Source organism: Malaclemys terrapin, chromosome 8 (genome assembly GCF_027887155.1).
Source record: "Malaclemys terrapin pileata isolate rMalTer1 chromosome 8, rMalTer1.hap1, whole genome shotgun sequence".
In the NCBI taxonomy this organism is placed as follows: Eukaryota; Metazoa; Chordata; order Testudines; family Emydidae; genus Malaclemys; species Malaclemys terrapin.
The window spans coordinates 87,353,505-87,375,962 of record NC_071512.1 but is presented as its reverse complement, the minus strand read 5'-3'; the positions used below and the strand labels follow the sequence as shown (position 1 = coordinate 87,375,962).

At 45.7% G+C, this 22,458-nt stretch overlaps 1 protein-coding gene across 6 annotated transcripts in view; it reads right to left on the bottom strand.

Moving 5' to 3' along the window:
- The window catches only part of ERICH3 (glutamate rich 3), a 68,591-nt gene extending 46,360 nt beyond the window's left edge, over window positions 1-22,231 (bottom strand). For 5 of the 6 annotated variants that reach the window (XM_054038188.1, XM_054038192.1, XM_054038193.1 and 2 more), the window contains exons 1-3: window positions 22,087-22,231; window positions 4,144-4,237; window positions 766-891 (exon numbers count right to left, since the gene is read on the bottom strand). In XM_054038188.1, coding sequence (XP_053894163.1) covers window positions 766-891; window positions 4,144-4,237; window positions 22,087-22,106 — 240 coding nt within the window. In that variant the 5' untranslated portion in view covers window positions 22,107-22,231. Of the gene's footprint in view, window positions 1-765; window positions 892-4,143; window positions 4,264-22,086 lie in introns of those variants that run through there. The other variant, XM_054038190.1, reaches the window with a different exon arrangement.
- Between the last annotated feature and the right edge of the window lie 227 nt (window positions 22,232-22,458).

Here is a 22,458-nt window from a genome sequence, read left to right as displayed (position 1 = left end):
TAATTGTGTTTAAACAGATGTTAGTCATCTTTTTTTCATTTTTGGGAATGGAAACTGAGCTACAGATGGTGAGGGCTGGAGAGTTTCAAAGGGCTGTGCTGTACCCAGACCCACAGTTCAGAAAAACACAGAAGAGTGTATAACGATATTCAAATTCTCAGTTCTAACAAAAGCTGATAAGTAACAATACACTGAGGTGACTAGATCTTTTGGCACACATGAGGGGTTGTGATTTATCTGACCCTTGTGACCTTGGGACTCTGTCTGAGTGCTGAGGTGGCTTCCTCTCCTCTTCACATGGCTGGCGGCAGCACGCTTGGGCAGATGTTAGGCACATCTTCCACCACCACACGCAGAGTCTTGTGGATGGAGGGATGAGTGTTGAGTTTGGGGGTGTTCCAGAAACATTCTCCTGGTTGGAGTCATCAAGAGTGGAGACTCCATGCCCTCCTCTCCATCAAATACCCCTCTTCTCGGGGGCAGCCCCATGACACACCAGCACTAGTAAACAGCCCTTAGACAGGACTAGGGAACTATTCTAAAAGGAACAGAGAGTCCTGTGGCACCTTTAAGACTAGCAGAAGTATTGGAGCATAAGCTTTCATTAATGAAGTGGGCATTCACCCACGAAAGCTTATGCTCCAATACTTCTGTTAGTCTTAAAGGTGCCACAGGACCCTCTGTTGCTTTTTACAGATTCAGAATAACACGGCTACCCCTCTGATACTATTCTAAAAGGCTTATATGTGGATAATGTGTTCATACCTCCATGTCAAGGACCTTGTGAAATATGGCCTGAGCTAGGCATTCCCGTACGTATCTTTGGTGATCCTTCCTCATAGCATTTAGCCGATACTCCTTCTCAGATATTATTCTTCCACTTCTTGAGATCTGCCATAAGCAAATAAAATATAAATATAGAGAAAAAGAGAAGAGAGAACAAGGTGTATCCTAAACAAAGCCACATACAAAAGGAGAGCAAAACTACTTGAAGACATACACCATTTCTGCACCTTTACTATGTCCCCCACTTCCATTAGAGACCATAGAGAGACAAGGTGGGTGAGATAGTATCTTCTACTGGACCAACTTCTGTTGGTGAGAGAGACAAGCTGTCGAGCTTACACAGAGTTCTTCTTCAGGTCTGAAGGCAGCACAGAGAGGCATGGAGGTCTGAAGAAGAGCTCTTTGTAAGCTCGAAAGCTTGTCTTTCTCACCAACAGAAGTTGGTCCAATAAAAGATATTACCTCACTCACCTTGTCTCTCAATATCCTGGGACTAACCCAGCTTCAACAACACTGCATGAAACAATTAGAGACAATAGAGATTGCTGAAAAATAAAATTAACGGTATTAACTCAATTCTGAATTGGAATTTTGTAAATTTGCTAATCGACTTTATAGGCAATAGGTTAACTTTGACACTGTTTTTTAAAAACAAGTCAATCATCTAATAGCGTTTAATTATGACTTACAGATTCTGAGAAGAACAACCAGAAATATGCAACAAAGACATACTGGATCTATTGTAATCATTCAAAGAAAAGTTCTCCTCACAATAGATTTGAAATACAAATACAGTGACACGTCTTAATAGCAGCCTTACTGTGTGGTAATGCACTGCCATTCATGTGTGGTAATGACTTACTGCAACTCTGTCACAAGCTCAGGGCTATGCTAAGATTACCCAGTGTTTCTGTACAGAATTGATCCATGCCAATAATGGTCTCCAACACCATGGAGACAGATGACTGATAGGCAATCATGTTTATTATTAAGGGACAATGCCTCAGTTTCAATTAATAGCTCATCACGAGCCAATCAAAGTTCAGGATCCTCAGCATTCAGAAGCAGTTTTATTCTCATGTCACTTGGGGAATTTTCATAATACTCGAAAATCCGAACTGGGTCATTAGGAGGTATGTTTTTTTTATTGCTGTTGGAATTTTTCCTGCTGGAATTCCACCACAGTGTCCTCTCCTCCAGTCTCCACAAAGTATTAATTTAATCCAATAATATTAAATTGGGAGAAAATGAATGATTTGTATTAAGTGAATACCTATCTTAGGTGTGAGAATGGTCTCACCCATGGCATGAACAGAATCAGTTAACGTTGCCTTGTCATGCACACACCCTCTACCAATAATGAGTTAACACATTTACAGCCCAATCACATATGGTGGTGCTGTGCATCTTAAATAAGATGAGCATCCCTCAGCCTCCAATGCTGCAATGTGCAAAGTACCTTGTAGTGAGTCGGCCTGGCTCCCGACGGCCCCTGAGAGGGAGGAGCCTGAACTGGCACCCAAGTGGGCGGAGCCACCGCCACCTGTTCCCGCCCCCCGGAAGTTAAGGGGCGGGGCAGGAAGTATAAAAGCCAGGCCCCAGCTCTCAGTTGGAGCCCAGTGGCCGGAGAGGACAGACGTGCCGGTGCAAGCTCCGGCTAGACCGAGTCTTCGCAGAGCCAGGTACCCCGACGCGGACGGACCGAGCCTCCCCAGAGCCAGATACCCGGACGCTGACCGACTGAGCCTCCCCAGAGCCAGGTACCCCGAGGGGGATTGGCCGGGCCTGCCCCGAGCACGGTACCCCGACGTGGATTGGCCGAGCCTGCCCCGAGCACGGTGCCCCGAGGAGGGACCCGAGCGCCCCCCTGACCCGAGACCGGAGGAGCAGCCCGACCCAGACGACCCTCTGTGAGCTGAGGAACCCATGGTGTGGGACCCCGCTGCCGAGTCCAGCAATGAGCAGGTACCAATGGAGAGGGAGATGGAAAGTAGCCCAGGGGTAGCTGACCCCAGTCTGGCTACAACAGAGGAGCCAATGTCGGTGTGTTGCGGTCAGGACCCCACCGACACAGCGGCAGACTGACTGCTGCTCTTAGGGCCCCGGGCTGGGACACAGTGGAGTGGGTGGGCCTGTGTCCCCCCTGCCACCCCATTTACGGGTGGCAGCCTCCCTCTCCAGCCAGCGCTCCAGCCTCATACCTGAGCTATTGTTTGTTGCCCCGCCCTGACTAAGGGCTTGGGGCGTCCTGAGTCTGTTAGTGCTCAGCTCCTGATACAAGGCCCTGAGCCCCTGAATTATTGTTTGTTGCCCCGCCCTGACTGAGGGCCTGGGCCTACTAACTTTGTTAGTCCTCAGCTCCTGCGACCCGGATCTGAGCCCCCCTGGACTATTGTGTGCTGCCCCGCCCTGATTGAGGGCCAGGCCTTAACCCCTGACTTTGTTACTGCTCAGCCTGCAGGAAGGTTCTGAGCCCCCCTGGACTATTTTGTGCTACCCCGCCCTGACCAAGGGCTTGGGGTGTCCTGAGTTTGCCAGTGCTCAGCTCCCGATCCACAGACCTGAGCCCCCCGAACTATTGTTTGTTGCCCCGCCCTGACTAAGGGCCTGGGCCTAGTGACTCTGTTAGGGCTCAGCCTTCAGGAAGGCCCTGAGCCCTCCCCTTGGACCCTTGTGCGTTGCCCGCCCTGAGCTAGCGCGTGGGCTTGACTGACTTTGTGCTTCCCAGCTCCGGCAGTGAGAACCGGAGCCCGGACCAGGGTTGCTGCCTAGCCCTGACGGAGGGCGGTAGCCCATTGCAGAGGCCGTATACCTTTGGCTTAGCCCCTGCCAGAGGGGCGAAACCCCGAGACCCTCGAACCCCGAGACCGACCCAGGCCGTGTAGTGAGTCGGCCTGGCTCCCGACGGCCCCTGAGAGGGCACGACCCCTGCACCGGACTACTACATACCTCCAGCAGTGTACTAACTGCAACTTCCTCAACTCCCAACGAAGTCTTTGATGCTACTTAGCACATTGCAGTATCAGGCCCAGAATTAGCACCTGTCCTTGATTCTCTACGATTGTCCAGATTTTAGCAGCACAGCCCTGTGTCACACAACCATGCTATATTTACAGGACCCCAAATCCCATAGGGATATGTGATCACACTGTGATGTTGGGTGGTAATGCAGTGGATGACCTTCTGATGCAATGAAAAGATCACATTTACATCATGCTGGCATGGGATGACACCATGAGATGTGTTTGTCTAGATGGGCAAATTTTTAAAAAGTGGCAACCCTATCTCTGTACTGAAAAGCAAAAATACCCGGCAGTGTGAGGTAAAAGTAACAAAAAGGGAGCCTTTAAAGCCTACCAGCCCTGATCGCTGAAGATGCCGTCTTATCCTTGTATTGCTGAAGTATCCAGCCAAGTGTCTGTCTGTTAGGCTGTTGTAGGTTGCGAGTGACCTGAAACCAATAAATGAGATCACCATGGAGACATTATGTAAACCCAGAGTTTAGTGTTGAAGTTATAAATAATCTATCTGAAATTTAGATGCACAAAGTGTTGTCTTGAAAAATCAATTCAGGCATTTTGTCAGATAAATAACCTTCAACTGTCCCATAGAGGTAACATCCCCCTGTTCCATGAGAGATTTAGATCTTCTCCAGAAATCACTCATCCTGGGATACACAGGCCCTTTGTTTGCTCAACATTAGATAAAATATCAACCAGTAAAGACTGTTTTCACTGTGGACCCCAAGCCACTGTTCTTGCTCAGACAAAATTCCCATGAGATGTCTGCCAGAGTAAGAAATGGCTGGATTTATGGTAGCTTAATATCGTACCCATAGAACATTCAGACATAAGTCATTTGGGGCCAGATTTGGCTGCTTGGAATTTGAGTACAGTGAGATTGGGCGGGAAGGTATCAATGAGCCAGTTGCAGTTCTCTAATCCAAACATGTCTGGCCCTGGGGCAAGCTAGAGTTACAGAGGACCAGTTCTAATTTGCATCAGTGGAAGATCAAGCATACTAGAAATCTGCTTCCTTACACCCCTCTCCTTGTCTCCGGCACACCTCCAACATGCACCCTCCATACTTTTACACTGGGGCTGGAAGGGGATGGTGCATAAGGCAGCTATGCTGTCTCTGCCCAATTTATGCAGCCAGAGTTCACCTAGACAGGGGGGAAAACTCCACTGGCCTTCTCCAGCTGATTTAAGTCTTCTTTGTGCTACTTACCTATCCCAAAATGGAGCTAGCAGACCAGAGAATCTGCCTCTTTCAATATATACAATTGAAGCAGCAACTTCTAGCCCCACTAAATATAAAGAACATAAGTCTTTCTTTCTTTTTCCTACCGCACCATCAGGTACATAGGGCATCTGCCAGTTTCCACCATTTATTTCAGTTTTGTGCTGATATGTTCAGGCTTCTGAGTATCTTGTTAAGGGATTTGCCTTCTTTCTCTATTGCTCTGCATAACGTTTCTCTAGGTCATGCTCTTTTTCCTCTTTCCAGGTAGTGTCCATATAATCACTACCCATGAGAGTCACGTCGCTGGCATCCTTAAATACTGTTTCTATAATAAACCCTGGACCCTTTTTATTTGTGCTGGTTTGAAAATTAACATACAAGTTGTCAGTCCAGGATGTAAATTTCTTTTCTAAAAATGGTTGATTAGCTTATGTCTCTACCTTAGCATTCTTCTTGAGTGTTTCTTCTGGAGTTATGAATCCATCTGTCTTTCTAGGGTCTCTCTAGTTCTAATTCTTCCACTACTGCAATGCCTATAGACATGCCAATGGGACATGTAGGCTTAGGTGTCCTGTTTAAATCATATATTCTAGATGCATTGATGTACCTTTGAATTTTTTTAAACAGCTCCTCAAATAGGTGAGACAGATACTAATCCTATTGCCATGAGTTAGTCATCTCATCCCATACAGAGCTTGAGTTCTGCCACTTTTAAGGACCAGTGCAGGAAAAACTAAAGGTCACAGTTGTGTGTGTCCAAAAGAGAAGCCCAGTTTTTCTCTTTATTTTAAACCACTCTCTCCACAAGGAGTCAGCTAAGTGGTTGTTTCCCAGGAGGAAATGTTGCCAGGCCAGCAGGCTACTTCGCTAATGAGGAAAGGCCTGTTTAAAGAAATGAGTCCTGCACTGGTCGTTAAAAGTGGCAGAACTCAAGCTCCGTATGGGATGAGATGACTAACTCATGGCAATAGGATTAGTATCTGTCCCACCTATTTGAGAAGCTGTTTAAAAAAATTCAAAGGTACATCAATGCATCTAGAATATATGACTTAAACAAGACACATAAGCCTACATGTCCCATATAAATATGCCTGAATTCATCTGCACAGAAATTGCACTGCATCATATTCACACATTTCATGACATTACAAGATCATGATGCTATGGTACTATGTTTTAGTCTGCACTCACCATATGGCAGCTGTTTGTACTGTTAAAAGTGCAGCTGGTAATGGTGAGATTGCTCCGTCTGTCTTCCCCCACTGTAGCTACAGCCCATTACAGAAAATCATTAGATCCACTCTGTAAGGTTGAGACTCTCAAGCTAAATAAGGAAGTCAATTTACTCCACAAGCCACTGAAGAGCTGGTACAAAAGGCCAACGTGCACACTCATCTCTTATGAGTGTTCTGTCTGCATGAATCAGAATCTGGACCTGACACTGTACGGACATCCTGAGAACTGTAGACACACATTTTAAACCAGAAGCAGATAATATGAAAGGGAATACTAGGCCTTCCCACTGTCCCCTCCAAAAACTGATATCAAATTTTATTATCATATTTGGAAGATCAGCTTTGTACTCTCCTTGGTCTAGGAACATGCTGCGTGCCCAAGAGGTTGGGCAAGGACCTCATCTAAGGCCAACATTAATACAGAAGAAGACATGGTGAAAGATTGTCACTAGCCTTTCAAGAATGTAAGTGCTACTGGCCTAGAAAGCTCAAGATACAGAACAACCCACCCCAATGTACAATGTGGACCTTGCAAGGAAAAAGAAGTTAGATATCCCATCCTGTGCTGCACTCTGACCTTGAGATTTTAAGGAGACCAGCTACCTAAATTGTAAGCTCTTCAGGGCAGAGACTGTCTTTTTGTTCTGTGTTTGTACAGCACCTAGCACAATGGGGCCCTGGTCCATTACTGGAGCTCCTAAATGCTGCTGCAATATAAGTAATAACTACATAAGAACATAAGAGCAGCCATATTGGGTCAGACAAATGGTCCAAGCCCAGTATCTTGTCTTCAGACAATGACCAATGCCAAGTGCTTCAGAGGGAATGAGCAGAACAGGAAATCATTGAGTGATCCATCCCCTGTCGTCCACTCCCAGTTTCTGGCAATCAGAGACTAGGGACACCCAGAGTATGGCGTTGCATCCCTGACCATCTTGACTAATAGCCATTGATGGACCTATCCTCCATAAACGTACCTAATTATTTATTCAACACTGCTATAATTTTGGCCTTCACAACATCCCCTGGCAATGAGTTCCACAGGTTGACTGTGTTCTGTGAAGAAGTACTTCCTTTTGTTTGTTTTAACTAGTAATAACTACAATAGATGATTACAGAAGCTAACACTGGGATATTTAAAGGACCCAAGGAAGCTGGATAGCCATATCCCATTGAATTTAAATGGGAATTGGGCTCCTAACTCGCTTAGACTCCAATGAAAAGCTCAGTCTAAATACGTATGGCTCAGGTAAGTGAGTAGTAAGGGTGTACATAATAAACATCTACACATATTTTAGTGTGTGAGCACTAAGGAGTGGAGAATTATTTAGGGTATAATCAAGCTTAGTGGCATTATGATAGTAATAATACACCGCATTTATAAGCATATATGATAGATTTAATATACTAAACTAACATTAATTATTACAGCATCCCTAGGAAGAATGTATATGAGAATCATTTTAGAGCTGGGGAAACTGAAGCAAAGAGATTTGTATACAGCCACGCAATGAGTCAGCAGCAGAGCCGGTATTATAATTCAAGACCTCCTGACTCCCAACCTGCACTTACGCATTGATTCCTTATGGGATTAAATATGACAGAAGGAATATGTGGGCTGAATATCAGGAAAATTATTTTCCTTCCAGACGCTGGAAGGGTAAATAAAGTCCAAGCCAATTTGAGCACACTCTCCCAAGAGAAAAAGGTGGAAAACCCATTACTTGGGACATTTAAAACTAGAACTAGCCCAACAAAGAGCTTAAAAATATACTACAGGGAACAAGACTCCACTAGCAGAACAGGGAAGAGCTCAAGCGTCAGGTGCACTGAGCTACACTTGATACCCAGGAGGGGATAGAGGCAAAGATGCCTTTGCATCAGCCATTCTTCCTCCTGTACTGGGGCTGGTTCAGCCATTGTGCTGGCTCATGATTGATGGCGTGCAAAGTACTTGGGCTACACCAGCTTCTGCCCCAGTTCATCTCCTACATTAGTGGTTCGGGGGCAGTGTGTCATAGGGCTCCATTTGGGGCAACGTCAAGTCCCCTTCATGTCACTAAAGCAGCACAAAGGGGTGCCAGTGTGGTCCAGGATCTGGTCCAAGATAATTTAACCTAGTGGCTCTCTTTCATCTCTATTTTCTATGTATTAAACATCCTTTTTAATGCACGCGACCATCCAGAATAAACCGATGAATGTGTCTCTTGTTTAATAATGAAAAACTGAAAGAACGACAAGTGAAGAAGGATGGTCAGGGAGCCAAGAAATGGGGCTTCTGTGCCTGCCTCTATCCCAGACATGTTGGGTGACCTTGGGAAAGTCTCCACTAACTGTAGGCGCCTCCATTTTTGGGTGCACAGTCTGAGATAACTAGGGGCTGATTGTCAAAGGTACTGAGTGCTCACAGCTCCATTGGAACGCAATAGGAGCTGCAGGTGCTCAGAAGTTCTGAAAATCTAACCCACGGTGTCCCAACTGGGCACCAAAACCTGAGGCATCTATTAGTAAATAGATACGAAAATTTAGCACCTTTGTTTCTCAGTTCCCCCTTCTGTAAAATGGGACTAGCAATATTTACCTCAAGGGAGGAGAAAGGTTGAGACTCATTAGCTCATTAATATTTGTGTAGTACCTTGGCAGTGTGATGGAAGACGCAGTAGATGTGCAAGGTATTTTGTTATATGATGAATGAGCAATCTGTTGAATAGTTGCATTTGTTTCAATCTGAGCCAGGGTGTACATTTTTGCCTGTAACTTTCAATTGGTTTAAACAGGCTTCATTTCTATTACACAGAGCTGAAGTACTATATACAAAAGAGCTCTCAAGGAGATAGGGGGAAAAAATTATCCTGAGAAAAACATGAGGAAGGTAACAGATTTATCGGCAATATATTTTTTGGTTTCACAATAATCTCACAGGTAGCCTACACCAGACAAATTAAACTTTAAACAAACAATTTAGTTTACCATGTTATGCAAGGAGATTAAACACTGGTACTATAGCAACCGTTTTATGTTACTTTCTTTATCCCTTGTTTGCATTTGCATTTGAAACTGCCAGATTATAGCGATTATGCCAAGTATTGATTTACACAATCACTTGGCAATGCTGTACCATATTAGTGAAGACAGAAGAGAAACTTAACCCAATATCCTTTTATTTTCTTCCTTCCATTTAGTATTTCATGGGTCATATAACAAGTTAGAATACAACTGATATCTGGGCATGTACCAAACCTAGCTCTTGGTAGACTTATGTTCTTGAGTCTTCTTTGAATTATGAACAGACAGCGCCTCAAAAATAATGAATTCAAATTCAAAGTTCAATTGGATACTGGAGAGGGGCATGGGGCAGAGATGTTCTTTTGGGGCTTGATCGAAAGCCCATTGAAATCAAGGGAACGAATCCCACTGACTTTAACAGGCTTGGGATCAGGCCCATAGTGTTCAACCAAAGCCTGTGCTTTCTACCCTGATTAGGGTCTGATTTGTAAAAAAAAAAAATTAGCATGTAACTGACCCGTACAGTGTGGTGAGATATCAACTGGAATTCAGATTTGAGTCACATGTCTGGAGTATGGACCTGATTCTACAAAGCCTCTGGTAAATACTAATCTGGTTACATGACCACGGGTGGTTGCTATCGCTAAAGATATGCAGACGTGGGCAATACTAACACTGTGTAGGGGCTGACGCCAAAGCCCACTGAAATAAATCAATAGACCTTGGATTGGGCCCTATTAGCACTCCAAAAGGATTGGGTGCATGCATATTGTTCATATGGAATGTATTCCATGTCAGACCTTACCCTCTAAATGAAAAGGCACACCATGTATTGAAAGACCTGAATTTCAGAGTAGGCTTGTGTTCTCAGGTGCTGAAAGCTACCTATGGCACAGAGATAATGTGTTCATTGTTGTGACAAGGGCACCAGCAGCAGTCTTCTCACGTTACCTCTCCCAGACACTCTATGGAGTGCTATTTACCTCCAGCGCCAGCTAATTCACTAATCATATCTGGAGATAAGATTCAGAAAAACGTGTATCGGTTATGGTGGAAAAAAGCAGGGAAACAGTCAAGAAAGATTAAGTAACAATATCAATATTGCATCACTGTAGACTTAGGTTTAGATACCAGCAAATATTTTATGGCGAATTATTAATTAACATTAAGAGGACATAAGGCAACCTCTAACTTTGCAGAGTTAGGCTGAAACTTTCCCTGGAAGCAGGTTCTCCCATGTCTAGCTACTGTAGGATTTCCTCCTATGAAGCACTTTGTATTGGCCACTGTCAGAGACAGGCTACTGAATGAGATGTCCCAGTGATCTGATCTAGTATAGCAATTCCTGTGTCCCCGTACTCCTAAATATTGTGGGGAAGAAGAGGTTAGTGTGTTTGCTGTTGTTGTTGTTATGTTTTAAAGGCCACATCTCAAAGATTAAGATATTTAAGAAGATACATACAAATGTCACCCGAAGCTCCTCTATGGAGGACAAAGTGCATAGATTAGATGCAGAAAATCGAGCAGAAGTGAACAAACAATTTGTGACTGAGACACAATATAAACAAGTTAGTATCACTGGTTTTCTGCTACAGGTATATTCACATAGCTTGTTATTGCTATGACGTAAAAAGCTCAAAAACCCATCTCCGCTGGAAATTTTACTAATATTTCCCTTTTCTTTGCTATTTCATATGTGCTACTTTGCTTGCTATATCTATTTTTTTCTCCACTTCATTGGTCTCACTGTTTTATTCTATATTTATTTTTTATTTGTAATTTCTCTATTGGCCAAATTAGAATTCCCAAATCCCACATGTGAACATTCAGGTCAGTAGTTAGGCACTTAAGACAGGCATTTACATGTGTAAATGCCTATTTGGGTGCTGAAAGACAGGAGATGAATATCCTATTAAGGCATCCATGCAAGGAAATTAGACCGCCATATATTTGCATTCATTTTACAGAAGGCTTAGCATTGCCATTCCAGAAGGATCCATATAGGTTTTTATCTCGTGTCCAAGAGTAGCCACAATTCAGTCCTAATGCAGCCAACATACCCAGGGAAGGGAGCAGCAGAGGATCTGTGCAGGAAAGGTCTTCTGGCCATGCTCCTAACCACTTCTTGCATGCTGCTTTGCAGGGAGCCCCAATGAGTAGGACTTCATATCACAGAGGCCATGTGCTATCCCTGCAATTTCTAAGGCCTTGGCTACACTTGAGAGTTACAGCGCTGTAAAGGCTCCCCCAGCGCTGTAACTCACTCCCCGTCCACACTGGCAAGGCATTTGCAGCGCTGTATCTCCGTGGTTGCAGCACTGCATGTACTCCACCTCTCCGAGAGGAATAGCAAGTATTGCGCTGCCGCTGCAGCGCCAGTGTGGCCGCCCAATGCACTGTGAATGGCCTCCAGAATTACTCGGCAGTATCCCACAATGCCTGTTCTAGCCACTCTGGTCATCAGTTCAAACTCTACTGCCCTGGCCTCAGGTAACCAACCATGTGACCGACCCTTTACATTCCCGGGAATTTTAAAAATCCCCTTCCCGTTTGCTTAGCCCAGCATGGCGTGGAGTGCTATCAGCAAATCTTTCCAGTTGACCATGCCTCCGCACGCCAAGCGAGCCCCAGCATGGAGCAATGGCAAGTTGCTGGACCTCATCAGTGTTTGTTGGGAGGAAGCTGTACAGTCCCAGCTGCGCTCCAGCTGTAGGAATTACGATACGTTCGGGAAGGTATCAAAGGACATGATGGAAAGGGGCCATGATCGGGACACCCTGCAGTGCAGGATTAAAGTGAAGGAGCTGCAGAGTGCCTACCGCAAAGCCTGCGACGCAAATGGCCGCTCGGGTGCTCCCCCCGCGACCTGCCGATTCTACAAAGAGCTGGATGCGATACTTGGGGTTAACCCCACCTCCACTCCGAGCACCACCATGGACACTTCAGAGCCGGTGGGGGGAGAGGAGGAGGAGGAGGAGGAGGAAAACGGAGTGATGGTGGTGGGCTGGATGGACACCCCGGAATCCCTGGAGCCATGCAGCCAGGAGCTCTTCTCAAGCCAGGAGGAAGGTAGCCAGTCGCAGCGGACGGTACTTGGTGGAGGACAAACAGAAGAGCAGGTTCCCGGTAAGCATTTTTTTTTTTTTTTCGGGAAGGAATTTTTTCGGTGCAGGCTCTTTGGGAGAGGAGGGTTAGGCATGCATGCCTAGATGTGGAATAGTGCATTGATGTGGTTTATCACATCGTGGTAATCGGCCTCAGTAATCTCCTCGAATGTCTCATCCAGAACGTGTGCAATGCGCTTGCGCGGGTTTATCGGGAGAGCCACCGTGGTCCTTGTCCCAGCCAGGCTAACGTGTCCGTGCCACTGTGCCGCGAGGGGCGGGGGGACCATTGCTGCACACAGGCAAGCTGCATATGGGCCAGGGCGGAAGCCGCATTGCAGTAGAAGACCCTCCCTTGCTTCCCAGGTCACCCTCAGCAGCGAGATATCGTCAGGACCAACTCCTGTGGAAAATGTTGGGACAGTGTTCAGTGTAGGTGCCCCCTGAAGCTGTTGGCTCTCCCCAAGGCACAGAAACCCAGAAGACAGTGCAGCCCTGAAACAATCAGTCCCCCTTACTCACCATTTTGAGGCTCCCGTGGGATATGTGTGCTCTGTTTCAGACGGGAAAATTTTGCTACTGTGTAGACCCTGTGTGTTTTCTACTCCTTAAGTGCAGGGGGAATCATTACTCTGTCTGGTATAAACAATGCTGCCTCTGTTAAATGTTGCATTTTGCCTATACAGCTGCATCAACCTTGAGACCTCAGCCGTCCCTCTCATTGCCTGCTCAGAGACTGCAAAGACTCAGGAAGAGACCGCGAAAAAGCAAAGAAGACACGCTGCACGAAGTGATGCGGCAATCTATTAAAGAGAATGAGAAAGCACAGGACTGGAGGGAGAGAGAAAGCAGGATCCGCCAGGAAAACGCAGCCCACTGGCGGCAAAGCACCGCGCACCGGCAGCAAAGCACTGATAGGCTCATAAGCATCCTGGAGCGCCAAGCAGACACTATCCAGGAGCTGGTAGCCATGCAGAAAGAGGAGCAGTACCGCAAATGCAAACGCCACCCCCCTCTACAGCCCTTGTCCCAAAACTCTTTCCGTTGTGCCCCACTGTCACCTCCAACCACTTTCCCCAACTTCCGTGTTCTTCACGCCACTTGCTGCCTCCAACACCAGTATCTTCACCACCCAGCCCTGAAAACCACGACCCTTACCCTCTGTACTCAACCCCCATCACCATGCAGTATAGCTGTCCTGAAGTGCAGCACTCACTGCACAGCACACCAGATAGGACATATACGAATCTGTGATTGGACTGTTCCCCACGCCACCCCCTTGTTTCTTTTCAATAAATAATTTTTTTTTCTTTTCAATAAATGGATTCTTTGGCTTTGAAAACATTCTTTATTATTGCATAAAGTAAAAGACTCCTTAGCCCAGAAAATAAACAGGCACTGCAAGTCTGCTTGTCTGCTAAGCAGACACTGATTCCTAAAGATTGGAACTACTGCACTTCACTCCCGTGCAGGACACCAGATATCACTGCTGGTTTTCAGCCTCAAATTGCTCCCTCAAGGCATCCCTAATCCTTGCAGCCCCGCGCTGGGCCCCCTGTAATAGCCCTGCTCTCTGGCTGTGCAAATTGAGCCTTCAGGTGTTGAACCTCGGAGGTCCATGCCTGAGTGAAGCTTTCACCCTCCCCTTCACAAATATTATGGAGGGCACAGCACGCGGATATAACCGCGGGGATGCTGTTTTCGGCCAAGTCCAGCTTCCCATACAGAGATCGCCAGCGGCCCTTTAAACGGCCAAAGGCACACTCCACAGTCATTCAGCACCGGCTCAGCCTGTAGTTGAACGGTTCCTTGCTGCTGTCAAGGTTCTCTGTGTAGGGTTTCATGAGCCACGGCATTAATGGGTAAGCGGGATCTCCAAGGATCACAATGGGCATTTCAACTTCCCCTACCGTGATCTTCCGCTCTGGGAAAAAAGTCCCGGCCTGCACCTTCCTGAACAGCCAAGTGTTCCGAAAGATGTGTGCGTCATGCACCTTTCCAGGCCAGCCTGTGTTAATGTCAATGAAACGCCCACGGTGATCCACAAGCACCTGGAGAACCATAGAGAAATACCCCTTCCGATTAACGTACTCGGATCCTAGGTGGGATGGTGCCAGAATAGGAATGTGCATCCCATCTATCACCCCTCCACAGTTAGGGAACCCCATTTGTGCAAAGCCATCCACTATTTCCTGCACGTTACCCAGAGTCACGGTTCTTCTGAGTAGGATGCGATTAATGGCCTTGCAAACTTGCATCAACACGAATCCAACGGTCGACTTTCCCACTCCAAACTGGTTTGCGACCGACCGGTAGCTGTCTGGAGTTGCCAGTTTCCAGATTGCAATAGCCACCTGCTTCTCCACTGGCAGGGCAGCTCTCAATCTCGTGTCTTTGCGCCACAGGGTGGGGGGCGAGCTCCTCACACAGTCCCATGAAAGTGGCTTTTTTCATCCGAAAGTTCTGCAGCCACTGCTCGTCATCCCAGTCTTCCATGACAATGTGATCCCACCACTTGGTGCTTGTTTCCTGAGCCCAAAAGCGGTGTTCCACGGTGCTGAGCATGTCCGTGAATGCCACTAGCAATTTCGTGTCGTACGCATTACGCGGCTCGATAGCATCGTCGGACTCCTCACCCTGACTCTCAGTGTCACTTTGGATCTTAAGGAATAGTTCGACAGCCAAACGTGACGTGCTGGCGAGACTCATCAGCATACGCCTCAGCAGTTCAGACTCCATTTCCCGCAGACAGATCGCGCTGCACAGAAAGGTGGATGGAAACAAAGGGATTTCTGGGATGCGAAGTGATGCATCACGAGGCATTGGGACAGGACCCAGAATCCCCCGCACCCACGCCCCCTTCCCACAACCCACAGCACCAGAATGGGAAAAGGTGCTCTGTGGGATAGCTACCCATAATGCACCGCTCCCAATAGCGCTGCAATTGCCGCAAATATGGCCACAACAGTGCGCTGGGCAGCTGTCAGTGTGGACAGACTGCAGCGCTTTCCCTACTCTGCTGCACGAAGTCAGGTTTAACTCACAGTGCTGTACATCTGCAAGTGTAGCCAAGGCCTAAGTTCCATTTCCTCCCACTTTGTGTGGCAGAACCTCAGTGGCTGCCCTGAGAAAAGGACCTTCACAGCTGTGAATTTGTCCCTATCTGCCTGCAGAACCACTGAAGTACAGCGGCAAATAGCAGCCAGGCAGATAACTGACAGAGCATGCTGCCTACCAGAAAGGAAATTATGGGTAAATGCAGTAGGGCCACCACCTCCTATTTGAAATACCATGGGAGAGATCTGCACATACTTGGAGTCATCTCTGCTCACTTTGCGGAGCAAGGTTTTTGTTTTGTTTTGTTTTATTTTACTTTTGCTTCTTGTTAGCACTGCAAAATATAAACAGGAGATTGAACTGGATTCTTTTCTGGCTCATGCATCATGAGTTAACTTCTTAACTAACTTTCAGTCATGGAATAACACTCAGGACAAATAACTTTTTGCTGTGGAGTTACTGAGAGACAGTAAACATGGAAAATCCCTGGCCTACTTTACAACCTTTCAATGTACAAATACAGTTTAACGTAAATAGTGTTTTATTTTGCTTATAATAAGGAATTAGAGCTTGTAGAATCTGAAAAAAATTGAAAAATGTTTAGACAAAAATTTCAAAAAATTCCTAGTGATTCTAGCAATCAATAAATAAGGCATTGATGCTTTCTTAGTCTATTTATTTGATGCAACGTCACTAACTTTATGGTTAATTGTTCATGGTGTAATAAAGATTTGATGCGTCAAAATAATGTTAGAGGTCTACACAGACCTTGTTCAAATATACCTTCCAATCAATAAAAATGGTCATAAAAATCATGTACCCTCTCCCCACTCTTGTATACCTGCACAGGGACCACACACAATCTGGCCTACAGTAAACTCAGGAAATTTGCTAAAATGCTCCATTTCCAGCAAAGCTGTTTGGGGGCAGGGTAAATGCCTATAACGAACAGCTTGGCCTTACATCATCCAGGATATGCATCATTTCATTTGCTTACAACTCACACTTTGGTATCATTTACACTGCTAGGATAACATCTTAACAGCCTGTTAAAGAAAATAAATTGCTGTCACTGGAGCCATCTCTCCTTTTTTCCATTAAGAAAAGTAATAAATTAATAAAGACAAGTACAAATACTCAGACTGGACAAATGCCTAGAAACCAACACCCACCTTGTCTCTCTAATATCCTGGGATGGACACAGCTACAACTACACTGTATAGAAACCAACACAGAGAATTTTGCCTTTTGTTTTTTAATTATTTATCAGGGCTAACAAAGTTTGCAGCTCTCCAAAATACCCTGCAATGGAGACTTAAGTTATTCAAATACCAGAGTATGTGCTGCTCATTCATATTGCACATGACTTCAGATAAGTTTCTTATTTTCACCCAACCACCCAGCACAGTCTTGTTAAACCACCACACCACTGAGCATTTAGTGAATTAAGGGATTGTTCACTTGGAATATTCTACTCTACAGGGTTTTCATTTGCAACATCAGTGCCAGATATTTTTCAGCAATATCCGGTGTTTACCAGTTTACAATGTATTATGTACTGTAGCTCAGAGACAAACAATGTTGTCTCTGTAGAAATGATTTTATAACCATTTTTATTGATTCATAAGTGTATTTGAACAAAGTCTGTGTAGGCTTCTAATGTTATTTTTATAAATCAAATCTCCATGGTTAATTGTTCATGGTGTAATTAAGTTAGTGATATTCTACCAAAGAAATAGACTAACAGAGCATCAATGCCTTATTTATTGATTGGCAGAGTCACTGAGAATTACAATTCCTGCTTTTTATTGTACAATTGCAGTTTATTGCCACTTTTCCACTTAAACCATAATGAGAACAAACCATTCTAGCCACAATGGAGATGCATTCTCAGCTTTAATAAAAAATTTAATAAGCTATGGAATCTTGCATTATTTCCAGCTGGTGATATACACGGACTCTCCCCATTCTTATTTATCTTGCAAACAGAAGAAATCTAAGAGAAGTGTGTTATCTTTATGCATTAATTATCAGCCATGAACAGCTTACTCAACACTCTGCAACACAAAAGAGCCAAATCCTACAGCCCTGACTCCTACAAGTCCCCCGGAAGTGATTTGTGAGCAACTTCTTGTGGAGGTAGGGACTGCACAAGCAAGTAAGATTTTGCAGAATCAGGCCTGAAACAAAATCTTGCCATGCCCCTAAGGAAGCTCTGCAGCCATTATGCCTAGGGTTACCATACATCCGGTTTTTCCCGGACATGTCCGGCTTTTCGGCAATCAAACCCCCGTCCGGGGGGAATTGCCAAAAAGCCGAACATGTCCGGGAAAAATACCTTCCGGGCACTTCCCCTCCCGCGGCTGCTCTGCTCCTCCCCTCTCAGACTTTGGCTCTGTTTAAGAGCCAAGCTGTCCGAGCCAGCGCTACCAGCTTCGGGCAGCCCCCCTTGCCTCCGGACCCCAGCCACCGGCCGGGCACTTCTCCTCCCCGGCTCCAGCTGCTCTGCTCCGGCGGCGCAGGGTCCGGAGGCAAGGGGGGGCTGCCCGAAGCCGGTAGCGCTGGCTCAGGAAGCTTGGCTCTTAAACAGAGCCGAAGTCTAAGAGGGGAGGAGCAGAGCAGCTGGAGCCGGGGAGAAGAAGTGCCCAGCCAGCGTCTGGGGTCCGGAGGCAAGGGGGGCTGCCCGAAGCCCGAGTGCTACCGGCTTCATGGTTTGCCGGGCAGCCTCCAGACCCTGTGCCCCTGGCTGGGCGCTTCCCCTCCCGGGCTCCAGCTACGCTGGGGAAGCGCCGGCCAGGGGCGCAGGGTCTGGAGGCTGCCCGGCAAACCGTAAAGCCGGTAGCGCTCGGGCAGCCCTTTTCGCGTGGCTGGGAGGGAGGAGGGGGAGTTAGGGCAGGGACTTTGGGAAAGGGGCGGCGAAAGGGCGGAGTTGGGGCGGGGCCTGGGGTGGGAAAGGGGCGGGGCTAGGGCCCATGGAGTGTCCTCTTTTTTTATTTTTTAAATATGGTAACCCTAATCATGCCCCCAATTGCAATGAGGCTCCTTGGCACAGGAGGCCCTGCCAAACCAGAGGTATGCTTTGGGGGAGGGGGGGCTACTTTTTTGCAGAGGGGAAAGCTGATGTTAAATCCCAGCAGCAGAGAATTTCAAAGTCCCAGCTGGGAGTGTTTGCCTGAACTGAGATAATCATGTGCAGCTGAGCCTTATTATCCAACAAAGAGCTGGGCTACTCTCATCCTACTCCGAGAAATGGATTTTGCTGTCTAGGAGCCAGGACAGGGCACTCCAGAGTCACAGCTGCCTTGATCATATTGTTTGTATATTTACAGGTGGTTATATCATTTGGTGTTTATGAACTTAAACTACATGAAGGAAATGTGGCCAATGACTGAGATGGGTTTGCAATTTGTTTCTATTTTTGGAGTGGGGAAGGGATCATTTGTTGAAAAAGAATCTTGTGAAATAACTCTGAAACCCCATAGATGAATTGTTATTTTGATTTGTTGGGGAGATTCTCTCTCCACCTGTCCCTAGCAAAATGCCCTAAGGCAGTATCTCTGAAAACAGCAGCAGTCCGCTTGAGCGGACCGGGGTCATAAATGATCTGGAAAAGGGGGTAAATAGTGAGATGGCCACATTTGCAGATGATACAAAATTACGCAAGATAGTTAAAAGTCCAAAGCTGACTGTGAAGAGTTAGAAAGGGATATCACTACACTAGGCAACAAAATTGCAGATGAAATTCAATATTGGTAAGTGCGAAGTAACACACACTTGAAAAAAATAATTCCAACAATACACACAAAATGATGGGGTCCAAATTAGCTGTTATCACTCGAGACAAAGATCCTAGAGTCATTGTGGATAGTTCTCCGAAAATATCCGCTCAATGTACAGCAGCAGTCAAAAAAGCTACCAATGTTAAGAATGATTAGGAAAGGGATAGATAATAAGACAGAAAAAATCATAATGCTGCTATATAAATCCATGGTCCACCCACACGTTGAATACTGTGTGCAGCTCTGATCACCCCATCTCAAAAGAGATATTAGAATTGGAAAAGGTGCAGAGAAAGGCAACAAAAATGCAAAGGGGGATGGAACAGCTTCCATACAAGGCGAGATTAAAAAGACTGGGGCTGTTCAGATTAGAAAAAAATGACCTGGGGAAGGGGGGAGAATATGATAGAAATCTATAAAATCATGAACAATGTTGCTGAGGGGTACACATTTTAGCCCTGCCTGGGGAGTAAAACCCTCGTGACTTGCTTCTTTCCCCATTGTCCTATCTCGTGGGAAGAGCAGCCAATCAGTGCAGTTGCAGGTAGTGCTGTCTCCTGCTCCCCCCTGTAGTCAAAACTGTTCTCACAGGTGGGGAGTTGGAGGAGACAGCAGAAAGAGTCCAGCTTGTTCCTTCCTGTAAGCAATGGGTTGACTCCTCCCAGTCTGCTACACTAGGCCTGGGCAGAGCTGCACCCCCCCTTACACCAAGGGAGGGGAGTAAAGAACATCAGGAGTTACGGGAGGAGCAGAGGTGAGGCTAGAGAGAGGGGCGTAGAATTGATGTGGGGGCTGGAGGGAGAAGCAGAACAAATGTGATGTTGCTTTTTACTTTTGCAGGAAATGATAGACATCCCCCTTTCCCCCACACACACACTTTTTAAAGACCACAGCAGTGTGACTACTCACATGAGTAAATGTACATACCCTACTTAAACGTTTGCAAGAGCAAGGCAAGGCCTTCAGATCTGATCCCCAGCCCACTGATATCCATTGGAGCCTTTCCACTGACTTCAGCTGGCTGAATATTTGAATGCTAGTTTTTGACAATTTCATAACGCATCCCTGCTTCATTAAGGAGTTGTGGTTTTGATAATGACAGAATACATTAAAGATTTTTCCATCCATATTGTTCTTGTTGAAAATGCCTTCATTTATTTTAAGTATATTTTCCCTAAATTATAGTCACTGATCTTAATTATCCACGGTGCTGTAATTTTCACTGTTTTCACCAAACAGATGATTACCCAGTCTAATCAGACTACTTCACAAGTATTTTGAGACGTATATGAAGACAGCCATGACTGAGGCATTCATTTGTCTGTAGCCTAAGTACAATAGATACCAGTTGTAATACAAGGATCCCTTGTGCAATAACTCATGCCACACAACCCTCCACAAACACGGGGTTTTCAGACATTTTTGCTTATAGCCTATCAACTGTACAAACCACACAGATTCAGAAATACAGGATACAAATGTTTCTAAAGGTTTTTAAATTATCACCAAATTATGTTATAATTACACCTTTTACGGCAGGTCCAGTGGATAGGTACAGGAATGGGAATTCAGCAATCTGGGTTCTAATCCCAGCTCTGCTATTAATTTGCACTGAGATCTTGAGCAAGTCACCTCAACAAATAGGGCCTGATTTGCAGAGGTTCAGAATACCTGCAGCTCCCATTGATTTCAACAGGAACTGAAATAGGAGCGGTGTGTCCTAGGTGTCTCAAGTTGCACACCCAAAAATTGAGGGACACAAAATAAGGGATGCTTTTGACAATGTTGGCCTTAACCTCTCTGTGTATCAGTTTCCCTATACATAAAATAGGAATACTTACCCACCTTTGCAAAGAGCTCTGAGATCTATGGATGTGCTCCAGATAGAAATGCCAGGTAAGGGCTCAGTTCTACAAAGGCTTATAGAGCTGAGTAACTAAAGTTACTGGGAGTTTTGTCTAAATCTGAATGCAAGATCAGGCCCTAAATTCTTTCAGGTTGTTTGCTTCACTGAATTTTATTCCATTATTCCCATAAAATTAATTAGAAAGCCAAATAACCATAAACAAAGATTAGAGTCTTATTTCAAACATGAGGAACATCAACTGATTTTAACTAGGCTGTTCAACTCTTTAAAATGTATAACAGATACAATTAAAGGGAAAGAGCATATTTAAATTATTTGTAAAATAAAGTTATGATATAGCTGCCTACTATTTGTATTTCTGATGTGGGGGGGGGGGAGAAACTAGTCTAAGATACATTCCACTGTGTAATACAGAAGGGAATTTGAGAATACTAGATTTCTATGATTGGTTTGGGTCTTTTTTTTCTGTTAAGGACTGCAGTTGTTTTTAGTAAGAGGTAGCAACAATAAGAGATCCAAAGAGAGTCAAAATCTCTGTTCAAAAAAGAATGAAGCTATAGACGCCCTAGGGTCGATACAGCTTTTTAATACTGAATTACCCCACTCTCCTTATTGAAGTACTCCAGGAGAACGTGCAATAGGTTAGTCCTAGTTCTCCCAACTAGCATTTTTTTTTCTATTTATAATTTTCCATGCAAACATTATCCTGCAACCACCAGCTCCTGTGACTGAGGTTCTAATGCCTGATGCCTTTGACAGATGCTGCTTGTGACAATTCTTTATTTAAAAACAAATGACATCTTTAAACATAAAGGGCTTCAGAATCTTCAGCAAAGAAATAATCGGAAAGGTATTTTTGTGTGCTTTAAAATAGTTTTCCTTCCATTAAGCACCGGCCCACAACCCTTATTCATTAATTAATCTGCCACTTCGGCTTCTCCAGCCAGTGGGAGCACAGCTGGCCCAACCCCCTGGGTGCATAGCTGGAAACTTCAGTTCTCACTTACCCAGGGTGAGGGTGATTCATTTTTGCAGGATGCCTTTTTGATCGTGCAGGAAATGCAAAGTGAGCTGCAGATTGCTGTGCTAATGGCTGGGTGCTTGGGAGGAGGCAGCTGTCACGGCTCACGCTAGAGAGTTCAATCAGCTGAGCCTTACACCCACCCCCCCACCCCAAATACCCCAGCCCAGTCAATACCCCTCTGGCCTCATCTTGCCGAGCCTTCTCTCTGCCCCTAGCTGCCTGTACCAAGACATCCCCGCCGGTTGCTAGGGGAGGACCACGTGGTGATGCTTTGGAAGAGGCGGGCAGAAAGGCGAGCTTAGCCCAATGGCTCTCCTCTCTCCCAGGGCCCCGAGGGGTGGGGGATCTGGGCTGC